At 43.5% G+C, this 13,321-nt stretch overlaps 1 protein-coding gene across 1 annotated transcript; it reads left to right on the forward strand.

The window, feature by feature from the left end:
- Window positions 1-62: 62 nt before the first annotated feature.
- Window positions 63-11,098, forward strand: wnt7ab (wingless-type MMTV integration site family, member 7Ab). The gene is made up of 4 exons (XM_080764901.1): window positions 63-425; window positions 1,213-1,439; window positions 5,252-5,523; window positions 8,093-11,098. Exons 1-4 carry the CDS (start codon window positions 355-357, stop codon window positions 8,573-8,575), a joined length of 1,053 nt encoding a protein of 350 aa, XP_080621027.1. The 5' UTR covers window positions 63-354; the 3' UTR covers window positions 8,576-11,098.
- Window positions 11,099-13,321: the final 2,223 nt, after the last annotated feature.

Genomic DNA, 13,321 nt, shown 5'->3' on the forward strand with positions numbered 1-13,321 from the left:
CCAGATAGATCAGACAGATATAAGAGCTCGGCTCAGACCTGCGGGTAGCAGCCAGCCAGGGAACAACTGTGAGAAAGCACCGCACTTGCTCACCCCAAGCGTTACCTGTGACACCCTCGCAATGACAAGAGGGCGCTGCAAAGGGGCCACGTAAAAGAAGGGACTTATTTGGGGATAACTTTTTTTTCCCTCCAGGCCATGAGATATATTTGATTGTACATTTGTTTTGATGAGATCCGTCACTTGGAGTTTACTTCTTTGGACTTACCTGGGCGGTTGTTGTTGTGGACGATCATCGGAGAATAGGCGAACAAGACATCACTCGTGGGAATCGTTGCATGAAGTGGGGGCACGATGAGTCGGAGAACTCGCCGTTGGATTTTAAGAGTTTTACTTTGCCTAGCAATAGTTTATTTGAAAATTGGGTGAGTTGCATTTACGTGTTTTCTCGTGCGCTCCGGTGCGGATGTTGCAGTCTGGTTCGAAAGGCTTTTGACTGAGGCTATATTGACAAATGTAGGCTACATTTGTCAATATAGCCTCAGTCAAATTTTTTATTTTTTATAAAAAATAGCCTATATAGGCTATAGCCTATATAGGCTACATTATGTAGCCTATATAGGCTACACATAAAAATTAAAATTTAAACGTATAAAAGTTGCTACTGGCTTTAGTTTATCCCCCTTTCATCCTGGCAAAATTCATATTGTGCCAAAAACATCTCTGCACAAGGCAGCAAATTAATGAAACTTGTGATTTAAAAAGAAACACAAAAGTTTGTTATAAAACGCATATTAGGCTATAATTGTATAATGTTATGTTAAATAATTGGATATAATTTGTCAATTTGACAATAACACCCAAGCTGTTAAGTCTATTGCCATATTAATACATTATTATAGACCTAACACTTTAATTCAAATTTGTAATGAATTATCCAAATGTTGTCCAATTATTACAAATTAACAGGATTTTGCTGTTTAGTGGCTATTAATGCCTTGTAGCCTATAGGAGTTAGGCTATATTTATTTCTGTTATTGTTTTAGGGTTTCAAGTTTTAACCTAATTAACTAAATGCTAGAAATGTCCAAATGTAATTTAGGCCTAATAAAATAGCCTCGGACAGTCTAACTAAAATGTTCTTCGCTAAATGAAGGGACTGCATCATCTGCATGTCTGCTTATCTCACTTACATCCATCTTCCATTCACAGTGGCTTCTCGTCGGTGGTCGCTTTAGGTGCGAGTATAATCTGTAACAAGATTCCTGGTTTGGCTCCGCGACAACGGATTATCTGCCAAAGTCGCCCCGATGCCATTATCGTCATCGGAGAGGGAGCCCAAATGGGCATCAACGAATGTCAATTTCAGTTCAAAAACGGACGTTGGAACTGCTCTGCGCTCGGAGAGAGGACAGTCTTCGGAAAAGAGTTGAAAGTGGGTATGTTACCTGTCAATTACATTTGGATTACAATTTGAAACTTTTTTTTGTCGCAAAAAAATGCCTTAAATTGAGCGCCTTTACATGAAAGAAATGCATCCACGTGTGCGTAAAAGGTGCGTCAAGTGCGCAAAGTTGCCAACGTGTTTAAATAAGGAGCCATGTTTGTTAATAGCCTACATGTTGTGGGCTAATTAACAATTATTTTGTGTGCAATATCCTTTAATCCTTTAATACATTATCAAAATGGTGAATGTATAGTCTTGCATGACAAACGTACAGTACAAAGCTCCAGGATATGATAATTATGCGGCTTGCGCTAAATCTGGCAATATTTCTAATGATCGTGCCACCTGCAAAATTACATCCTCTGCAACTTTCCAAAGCAGTGGTTCTCAAAGTGGGGTCTATGGAGGGACCCTCAGGGTTACAAATGGACCCTTACAGGTCTGTAACTCTGAGAGTGTGCAAAGTTCCATGTGTTTTTGATTGATTGAATACTTTATTAAGAGTTTGCAAAATAGTACAGAGGTACAATAATGCTAAAATGATAACACAAAAAGTCCTAAGGGCTTGTTTCCATTTAAACCCGTCTGTGTAGGCTATATTATATTATAATAATAATATACTAATATACTAATATTATAACTGCTAATAATAGGCCTAATATACTCTCGGAGTTATGGGTGTCCTTGAAATAAAAACAAGGTTTGAGAACCACTGTTCCAGAGGATCCAATGAGCAGCTATAGTGTCATTTACAACAGGCCTAGTGAGGCTCTCTGGGCATTTTATAAAAGGCATCTGAAGCCAGTGCGACAACAAAGCTCCTGTGAATGTTGCCGGTCTCTCTTTTCAGCCAGACAGCGTCTCCAGAGACAGCATGTTCACCCATAGTCTTTATCCTGTCTAACGTTGGGTGCTGTGGCTCACACTGTATCCATGCATGTGCATCTTACCACGGGTATAAGTTACATCCACGGAAAAAAGTCAAGAGGACAGAAAGATTTGAAAGTGGCCTCAACGACACTCATGGGAATTATTAAGAAAAAAAGAAATAAGACCAGTTCAAACCAGTGTTGTCATTGTTGATACAATAGTCTCAGACAGGCAGATGGGAGTGCATCTTATGACCAGTGGCTTTCTGTGTGAGAACTCTGTTGACCAGTGGTTGTATGATAAAATATGTATGTTAAAATGTGTTCTCTCTTTAAAAGCATGACGACAGAACATTGCAATATTTTGAAATTATATATCTCTTTGGTTACAGCCTGTAGTCAGCAGGGGCTTTATTTTCGCCTTGTGTTAGTTATTTAATATTAGCGTTTCTCACCACCACTAGAGTTGTTATTAAACAATATGGCCAAATACCTCTGTATACAATGGTCAGTATTGCTTGGAGCAGCTGTTTGGGCCCATCTTTCCTGCTTTCTGTTGGCGGGAGGGGATTATCTCGACATGCTGTTGAGGTGAAAGCAGTGGTGTTCCCCAATCTGTTCCTCTGAATGAATGGTTTAAGCCCGTCAAGGTTCTCGGTCTATAGTTCTTAAGAGAAGAGTCCAAGGCTATGGCTTGGACAGCCGTGCCAAATAGATTGGTTTCACTGATCAGATTAGCCGGTAGAAGGCGAACGAGTGTAAATGAATGCCATTGTTGGTGCTTAGTTGCAGCCTGCACTGCTTTCATTGAGGACACAGGAAAAGTAACTGACCCTACTACTCATATATAGTTGAATATGAGGTGCTGTTGGTGATGCTCAGTACCATGGACCTTAGCTATACCTTAGAGTAATATTAAGAGGTGGAGTATAAAGAGTTGGTGCTGTTGGTGATGCTCATTACCATGGACCTCATTACCATGGACATTAGTACCATGGACCTTAGCTATACCTTAGCGTAATATTAAGAGGTGCTGTTGGTGATGCTCAGTACCATGGACCTTAGCTATACCTTAGAGTAATATTAAGAGGTGGAGTATAAAGAGTTGTGTAGGCTACACTACAGTAGACATTATGTAGCCATTTTTAGTTTTCCAGTGTCTCTTCTGTTTTTAAGCTCTTCCACTGGTTCTTACGAGATCACAAGGAATGCATACCATCCTTTGTTTTTGAGCCCCTCGCATTCAGAACTCAAGGGGAAAAATTAACAACAGTGCAGTCAGGACTGGCCAACTGTGTCGACACACCTTCGTTTCTGGCTACGAGCCCATTGACTCTATAAAAACGTCCACATAATTGATGCCTCAATATGAGTTTTCCTTTTTTCCCTTCAATGGCAAGGGCATGCATCCAAGATGTTTATCAGAAACATGGCAGCCTCACAGTCAACCACGTTGCAGGAGGAAGTGCTGGGGAGAGTATCACGTTTGTTTTAGACAAAGAGAGAGACAAGATGAGTTTGTTTACACATAGATATGATGCGTGCTGTCATCGATAGGTTTCCTGTTTACATGCTGGCGAATGCGATACCTGCTATTTGAAACATGATAAATACCGCATCTATGAATATGCATCTGCGCACAGTGCATGTTCCTGCATGCGTGCTCCACGAGAAAAAATGGTTTGCATTATGGCAGAGTGGAAGCAGATCTAATCTCAAAATGGATATAAAACTGGGCTCTTGAATAAAATGTTTCCTTATGGCTCATATTTCCTCATGGCCCATATTTTTTGTTTTGACTCAGGAAACCCTGCCTTGGGATCTTCCCGTAAATTGTTTCAGGTTAACTGTAAATTATTTGTCGATAATTCAGGCCCTCCAGTGTGCGTAAATGATTTGTGTAGCTGGACTTGGAAGAGATAACCCCAGCATGAAGATTGTAATGTTAGCCTCCTATGAGTTTGCACAAAGCGTACCAGTTTCCGATGGGATCAATACACTCTTCCTTCCCAACAAGCCCGTTTATTCATGACGTTTTATTGACAGTGCCTCTCACAGCCATTTTGGTTCAAAGGCAGGAGAGTTTCCAGGTCAGGTTGCAGAACACTGCAGCCCTTGAGTGATGTGTCAGTAAGACTGTGATGTAAGCACACATACTGTTAATGGTTAAACGCCTTTTTTCTGCTCCCTGCTTATTGTATTCCCCGGAGACTGGAGGAGCATCGCTGAGTTTTTACTGTGTGGGTGTGTATGAGAGAGAGTGTGTGTGTGTGTGTGTGTGTGTGTGTGTGTGTGTGTGTGTGTGTGTCAGTCTGTCTGTCTGTCTGTTCAGAATTAATCTTGCAAACGTGTCAACCAATCAGTACCAAATATCTGCCATTAAGCTGAAGAAGTGCCTCCATGCTAAATTCTTTCCACTTTATGTTTTATATACTTTTAATGGAAGTCAACATAGGGCTCAGATCGGGGCAGAAACCTTGCCCAAATAGATTGGTCATATACAGATATGACTGACTGACGTCACAGATGAGTGATGTCACATGAAGTCCCACATCCACATGGGAGCTACACTGTTCCCCATGTGGATCTGCAAGATTCACGTGATCCCATTTCCCTCATGTTCTCTTGTACTTCATTTGAAACCGCCATGAAATATCATACCATTGCTGTCGGGGAGAAACCTCTTATCGCCCATTCTCCATATTTTGACTTTGTGTTTTTTCGTAAATGAATGCCCTACTTGAGCAAACTACAGCGTCACAAAAAAACATCGAAAGTAACAGAACCATTTCAAGCTTGTAGATCTGATACTTTTGCTCTTTTTAAATTTGAATACTCAAAAGTAACAGTTTTAGATATCATTTCCACCCGACAGAGAAGATTCATACAATACTCATTCTATTCTACCTCCATCTCACCGTCTTTCCCTATACAGGCAGCAAAGAGGCGGCGTTCACGTATGCCATCATCGCAGCAGGCGTGGCCCACGCCATCACAGCGGCGTGCACACAGGGCAACCTGAGCGACTGCAGCTGTGACAAGGAGAAGCAGGGCTTCTACGGCAAGGGCATGGGCTGGAAGTGGGGCGGGTGCTCGGCCGACATCAGCTACGGACTGGGCTTCTCCAAGGTGTTTGTGGACGCCCGGGAGGTCAAACAGAACGCCAGGACGCTGATGAACCTGCACAATAACGAGGTGGGGCGCAAGGTAGGTGGTCACAACAACAACTCGCAACCGCACACGCCTGTCACAGTTATTATTATCACACGATGGCCTGATCGCAATTATTTGAGATTAGACCCCCTCGCCGTCAATTATCCCTTGCATAATTGTCAGAATTGTTTCCCTTTCGCTCTGAATAAATTAATTTATTGAAAAATAGCAAAAATACAAAATAGCTGATCTACAAGCTCACAAGGCGTCGACATTGTGACGCATTGTGAGTTCATTGATTGCCTATTTTCACTATTATAGAAAACATTTGAAAGTGTTGGCTATAGACCAGCATTTATTTAGATTATCGGTCATTCAGTAATTTCCGTTTATAGTTATTTGACATATCCTGTGCAATTGTAGTTTACAAAGTCTAAAAGGCAAACAGAAATCAAAATTTGTTTTATTTTCCAATGTTCAATGCCAAAAACGCAATTAAATCATTAATCTTAGTTATTTGTACGACAATTCATATTTCATGATCGTGTTAATGGGTTTTATTCACCCTTAATGATTGATTGTACAGGTCCATTTTTAAATGAACACCACATTTACCGTGTGGCATGGGGAAATGGCTCATTAGCGCAAATCTTTGGAGACAGAATGACACGTAAGCCATGACAGACTGTTAGGTTGAGATGTTAATTAATGACGGGGATTAACAACTGTGACATCAGCCACAGTATAGTAACTGTGGTTGTGGCGATTCAGGAGGCCTCGCCGTGCTTTGGGACGGGTGAATCTTGCCAGGGATCTGGGCAACGGGGCCAAGATTAAACAGGCAGCGGAATAAAGGGTTTCTTGTAGGGGAAGAGCTCTTTAAGTGGCAGGGTTTGATTACAACCCAGATCTCTCATGCTGAAAACAGATTGACACTGTACAAAAGGGCATTAGCTCTGTCCCCCATGCGCTGCACTGTTGGGACAGTATACAGTTACCTTCGCTGGATTCCCTGACATGGTTTATCTAATATCATCAACCCACATCAGTTGTGATGTGTCAGTAGGTACCATGGAAATGTTTGCTGTTTTCATACAACTTTTGCTCATCATGTGAGTCATGCGTTTTTCCATTTTTACGACTAGTGCCAGTCAGACAAAGATAATCCCCGAAAACAGCAGCAGACCGTCGTTCTTTAGTCTTTTTGTGATGCGTTCACATGCTCGGTGCATCCATGGCTGCAGACACTGTGGAGAGACTGAGAGACTCCAGCAAGTCTGGAGGTTAAAGATTGAGTGGAATAGTGTGCCAAACAGCCAGGGTGAGGCTTCTTTGCACCACACTGGGGTTAGTGAAGAGGAAAGAAGCACCTCTTCCCGAGTCAACCCAGCTTCCCTCTCCTTTCTTTCTTTCTTTCTCTGGGTGCCACAGTGGGCCGATTCACACCACCGACGCGTCCCCACGCAGACTGAAAAGCCTCCTTCTCACACATTGTACCCCGGCAGATCACACTGCTGCCTTTCTGTGCGCCAGTTTCTGAAGCCTCGGGTTCTGATTGGCTTATCTAGACAGCTAAATTGCCTCCCAGCGAAGCAAAGCTACACTCATGGTTCAAACCCATCAGTGGTTTTACTCTCCCCTTGTCTCTGGCAATAAATGGACTCTCTGTTTTGATGGCTGTCCCCCCCCCCCCCTGCCTTTATTTATGCTAATCAAAGCAGCAGCAATGAGCATGAGCGGCGCTCACAGCTCCAGGTCCATGACGTCCACACAAAGGCTGTCACAAGTGTTGGTCACAGGACGGCTGATGGATTAGTCAATGGAGAGCCAAGACAGGTTGTTTATCAGTCCTCGTTCTCTTGTCTTGTGTTTCCATTTGGGTTCTATGCTTAATTTAGTATAAGACGGAGTCGCTGGCCGACAATAACTGATTTTTTCCAGGTAACAATTGTAACAATTGTAGGCTAACATTAAAAGTTCTTTGACTTTTTAATTCAACTACTTGAACCCTAGCGTCGAACATTCGGCAAAAATAGACAATATACAAGATCACAACGCATCACAACGGTGTTAACTTATATTTATTTATTAACTTAGGCTATATATTATTTGACATATTTGCTGTACAGCAAAAACAGGAGAGACTCACTCCCTTCAACTACGTATATAGTGGTTAAGGACAGCACGGGACACAAATTAATGGCAGTTGAAGAGTTGTAAGAAGTGTGAATGAAACTTTAAAAAGAATGGTGCTGACCTTATTGCAGTGTGACTGACTGACTGACTGCGTTGCAGTGAGTGGCGGTGCAATGGTGTCATCGTATACGTATGTCATCGGCTCAGGGTTTTGCCGTGATCCCAGTCACTCAGCACCTTGTACAATCACTCCTGACATTTGTGTATTGTGTGTGGTGGCTACACACACAGAGCCTGAAATCTGATACAGTATTTTGGCTTCTGTGTATACAGTAACACACTGCTGAAGCACACCCACTGTCTCCCACCCATATAGAGCATTTCTCCTGCACGTTTTCTAAGCTAATAAGTAACACAACCGGGGTGGGTGTAGTTGGTCTTAAGGGGTTTATCTAACCCAACTTTCTTTCTGTGTGTCTGTCTATAGGTCCTGGAGAAGAACATGCGTCTGGAGTGCAAGTGCCACGGCGTCTCCGGCTCCTGCACCACCAAGACCTGCTGGACCACGCTCCCCAAGTTCCGCGAGCTGGGCTACATCCTCAAGGAGAAGTACGCGCACGCCGTGCACGTGGAGCCGGTCAAGGCCAGCCGCCACAAGCGGCCCAAGTTCCTCAAGATCAAGAAGCCCTACTCGTACCGCAAGCCCATGGACACGGACCTGGTGTACATAGACAAGTCGCCCAACTACTGCGAGGCCGACCCGGTCACCGGGAGCCTGGGGACGCAGGGCCGGGTGTGCAACAAGACAATGATGCAGCAGATCAGCGGCTGCGACCTGATGTGCTGCGGACGGGGCTACAACACGCACCAGTACTCGCGCGTGTGGCAGTGCAACTGCAAGTTCCTGTGGTGTTGCTATGTCAAGTGCAACACGTGCAGCGAACGGACAGAGGTGTACACCTGCAAGTGAAATTATTTATTGGAACGACGGTCGTGTGCGTATGTGTGTGCGTGTGGTGTCTGTGTGTGTGTGTGTGTGGATACGTATGCATGCGGGGCATTTTGTTCACGTCTTGTCTTGTGTTTTGAGTTTGACCTTTGTATGATTACACGGACAGAGGAACTGTTGAGTTGTACAAGAAGGTTTTTATTTCGCAGTCTAGTCGTCGACAATGTGGAGCTACTGAATACGTATGGAGCCTGACGTCTTTTTGCACACAAAGCCCTTTAACCCATTTTTGGTGTTTTTGCTGGAGTGCAATGTGAGGAATCAGTGCAACATCCACCATAAAAGGGAAACAACAACCCAACGAGGACGAGTGTGGTTGGACGGAGCCGCAGTGTGAGTCACTTAGACTGGAAGACTTTAAGCTATGGGATGTGTACGGACACGCCGGGCCGGCTGAGGAAATGGACACTAGCCGACGCTCTTAAATCAATGCTGGATCGGGAATGCTGGACTGACTGACTGACTGCTGTATAGTTCTCTGCTCCTAGCAGCCCTAGGACACCTTATGCACAGACGGAAGAAAGAAATAAAACGACACAGCCATCGGGAATATTTAACATGCTGTATTTAGAGATTAAAAAAAATAATTAATATTAATTTATTTTATTAAAGAAAACTACTGATTTTTTTTTATCCGTTCTGGAACAACAATGACTAGATGAGGGGAGGTTTGTGGTTTATATAAATGCAATCGGAACTAAGTCCACGCGGTAACTGTACACTGGAAATGACTGGAATGTGTTGTTCCACGTTGAAGCTGCTGTGGGCTCCATGTCTCTGACCTGGTCTTTCTCATGAGTTTGTCTTACCTCTGTTTGCTGCTAGTCTAGAGAATCCCACCCTTTTCCGAGGTAGAAGGTTGAACACTAAACTGACTGATTTCAACACTCCCTCTTCAAGCTGACATATTGGCTCTTTTGGACTACCGGTATACAAGAACTGAACGTGCTGTACCATGGCGTGCGGTGTAACGTATTTCACAAGTTCTGGATTTGTTTCCATATACGCTCTTCCGCTCGGTTTCAGATAAGGTCCCCAGTACCTGTAGAAATGTTCAGGAGGTTCAGAACTTACTTGAAAATAGTTGATCTACACACTCCACACACACGATGGGCTGCATTGTGAGATAGTAGATCGGCAATTTTCACGTTTTTATTTAAATGACGTACAGTACCTCCTCCTCCCCCTTCCAGGGTAGTCGTAGTTATAATTGAAACTTGAACAAAAACAATCACAGAGATTTACTGGTTCTAGAAGGTTTCAGGTTATGCAAGGTACTGGGTTACCCTTCGTAGTCAAAAGAGCCATTGAAGGAGTAGTTAAACCAAGAAATTACTTGCAGTATTTTCCATCAATTACACACCCCTTAACCCATTTTAACATGGTAATGATTCTACAAATGTCCTGACAGTTTTCTGGAAAACCTATGTTTCTATGTCAGTAGTTCTCAAACATTTTCATGTCAAGGCCATTTTCATGCCCAAAAATATATGTAATTGGCCGCTGACCCTCATCTGAAGAAATTTAATTCCAGGAGCCCAGAAGCAAAGATTTGAGTTAAAAACGTTTGCTGTGAAAGAATATTATTCGAAATTTGCACCACATTTTCATGATTGTTCAAAAATAGCAGACCTACAAGCTCGTAGCGCGCCACTCGATGGTGCGCTATGAGCTTGTAGATCTGCTCTTTTTCAATAGCTAAAGTATAATAAAATGCTTAGTTAAAACACCAAAAGGGGTTTCCGCCCAGAATGGGTTAAGCCTTGAATTCATGGAGATTTTTCTGATTTTGTCGCATTCCTGAGCCAATAATTTGATGAGCGTATAGGAAGTCTGAGTCTCCTATACTGACCGATGACCTGGTCATCAAATGATTGGCTGAGCAATGCAATATAGAGAAAGATCTTCATGGGGTGTGTATTGTGTAATTGATAGAAAATAAGTATTTTGGGGGGGTGAACGACTCCGTTAACTTTAATATGCCTCCTTTATACTTGAGACCCAATGCGCAACTCAGTATAACTCAGGCTATACTCTTTTTTTTTTACACGACACATGTGGTTTCACAAGTCAGAAAGAAACACAGGCACATTTTCCACTTTTTTGGTAAATATAAAATAATGGTTGATAGAGTATATTTTGTAAAAGGCTATTTTTATATGAATGTCTTATTTATATCTCTTGCATATTCAAATGTCCAAGATCCCATGCACCCCCCCCCCCCTCCCCTCCATCCTTTTGTTGTTTATACCCACGTGAGACAAGCTGATGTGTTACGTACGACCCTCACTGTCACTGCCATAGTTGTATATCGTATGTGATAGAGACTGTTCAAACTGCTGTGTGTGTTTACTGCTGATGGAATACAGAAACAGGAAAATTAACCAGGCACGGCTCCGAGAGTTTCATTTATGGTTGTACTACTTACTGCCAGTGGTGTGAAGTAACTAAGTACATTTAGTCAAGTACTGTACTTATGCCATTCAGGCCTGACGTCAAAATAAAATAAAAACGTTTTCTAAATCATGACAATTTTCTGAAAGATTTGAGGCACATTTTAACGATTTTTCAAAAATAGCAGACCTACAAGTTCATAGCGTGCCACTCGGTGGCGCGCTATGAACTTGTAGATCTGCTATTTTTCAATAGCTAAATTATAACGTTAATAATTATAATGTTATAATCTTTAAAACACCAAAAGGGGTTCCCGCCCAAAATGGGTTAAGTACCATTTTGATGTATTTTTGAGGGGCGCTAGCCTGAAATTACGTCATGTGGCAGCCAAGTCTATGGACTTTTATTGTTTGTTTAAAAAACGTTTGCCAGCCAAGTCTTTAATGGACTTTAATGTTTGTTTAGGGCAGTTATTATGTAATTCTTGAATGTTTGTTAATGCAGTAAATGACAACGTAAGTCTGGCTGATATAAATAATTCCCTTGCAGCGCCGCCCCACTTCGCACAAGTGTGATTTTCTTTACTTTACTGTATTAGTATTTCCACTTTTCAATACTTTTACGTCTACTCCACTACATCTCAGAGGCAAATATTGTAATTTTACTCCACTACAATTATTGGAAGATAGTTTGAAGATTATTATTACAAAACATACATGAACCACTTCAGCCCTATGTACATTGGCTATTTGAAGAATTTCTAAAGATTATTTGAAATTTTACTTTTGGTACTTAAAGTATATATTCTGACGCCAATACTTTTGTGCTTTCACTAAGGTACATTTTTAATAATGGACTTTTACTTATAATTTGCACGTGGTGCAATTGATACTTTTACTTAAGTAAATAAATCGGAGTAGTTTCCCACCACTGACTACTGCCATCCATCCTGATCCAGTGGTTCTCAAACCTTTTCATCTCAAGGACCCCCAAATGGATGTGTGGCTGCATGCAGACCACCACCTGAAGATGTGTGTCTGCATGCAGACCACCACCTGAAGATGTGCCAGGGCTGCATGCATGCAGACCACCACCTGAAGATGTGTGTCTGCATGCAGACCACCACCTGAAGATGTGCCAGGGCTGCATGCATGCAGACCACCACCTGAAGATGTGTGGCTGCATGCAGACCACCACCTGAAGATGTGTGGCTGCATGCAGACCACCATCTGAAGATGTGCCAGGGCTGCATGCATGCAGACCACCACCTGAAGATGTGCCAGGGCTGCATGCATGCAGACCACCACCTGAAGATGTGCCAGGGCTGCATGCATGCAGACCACCACCTGAAGATGTGTGGCTGCATGCAGACCACCACCTGAAGATGTGCCAGGGCTGCATGCATGCAGACCACCACCTGAAGATGTGTGGCTGCATGCAGACCACCACCTGAAGATGTGTGGCTGCATGCAGACCACCATCTGAAGATGTGTGGCTGCATGCAGACCACCATCTGAAGATGTGTGGCTGCATGCAGACCACCATCTGAAGATGTGTGGCTGCATTCAGACCACCATCTGAAGATGTGTGTCTGCATGCAGACCACCACCTGAAGATGTGTGGCTGCATGCAGACCACCACCTGAAGATCAGACCACCACCTGAAGATGTGTGTCTGCATGCAGACCACCACCTGAAGATGTGTGGCTGCATTCAGACCACCATCTGAAGATGTGTGTCTGCATGCAGACCACCACCTGAAGATGTGTGGCTGCATGCAGACCACCACCTGAAGATGTGTGGCTGCATGCAGACCACCACCTGAAGATGTGTGGCTGCATTCAGACCACCATCTGAAGATGTGTGTCTGCATGCAGACCACCACCTGAAGATGTGTGGCTGCATTCAGACCACCATCTGAAGATGTGTGTCTGCATGCAGACGACCACCTGAAGATGTGTGGCTGCATGCAGACCACCACCTGAAGATCAGACCACCACCTGAAGATGTGTGTCTGCATGCAGACCACCACCTGAAGATCAGACCACCACCTGAAGATGTGTGTCTGCATGCAGACCACCATCTGAAGATGTGTGGCTGCATGCAGACCACCACCTGGAGATGTGCCAGGGCTGCATGCAGACCACCACCTGAAGATGTGCCAGGGCTGCATGCAGACCACCACCTGAAGATGTGCCAGGGCTGCATGCAGACCACCACCTGAAGATGTGCCAGGGCTGCATGCAGACCACCACCTGAAGATGTGCCAGGGCTGCATGCAGACCACCACCTGAAGATGTGCCAGGGCTGCATG

This window comes from Protomyctophum bolini, assembly GCF_963924005.1.
Source record: "Protomyctophum bolini genome assembly, chromosome: 5".
Classification (NCBI taxonomy): Eukaryota; Metazoa; Chordata; class Actinopteri; order Myctophiformes; family Myctophidae; genus Protomyctophum; species Protomyctophum bolini.

Coding starts and splice junctions, on each gene's coding strand:
- wnt7ab (XM_080764901.1), top strand. CDS start 355: ATGAGTCGGAGAACTCGCCGTTGGATTTTAAGAGTTTTACTTTGCCTA. Junction 1,440..5,251: donor CGGAAAAGAGTTGAAAGTGG/GTATGTTACCTG, acceptor TTCCCTATACAG/GCAGCAAAGAGGCGGCGTTC. Junction 5,524..8,092: donor ATAACGAGGTGGGGCGCAAG/GTAGGTGGTCAC, acceptor GTCTGTCTATAG/GTCCTGGAGAAGAACATGCG.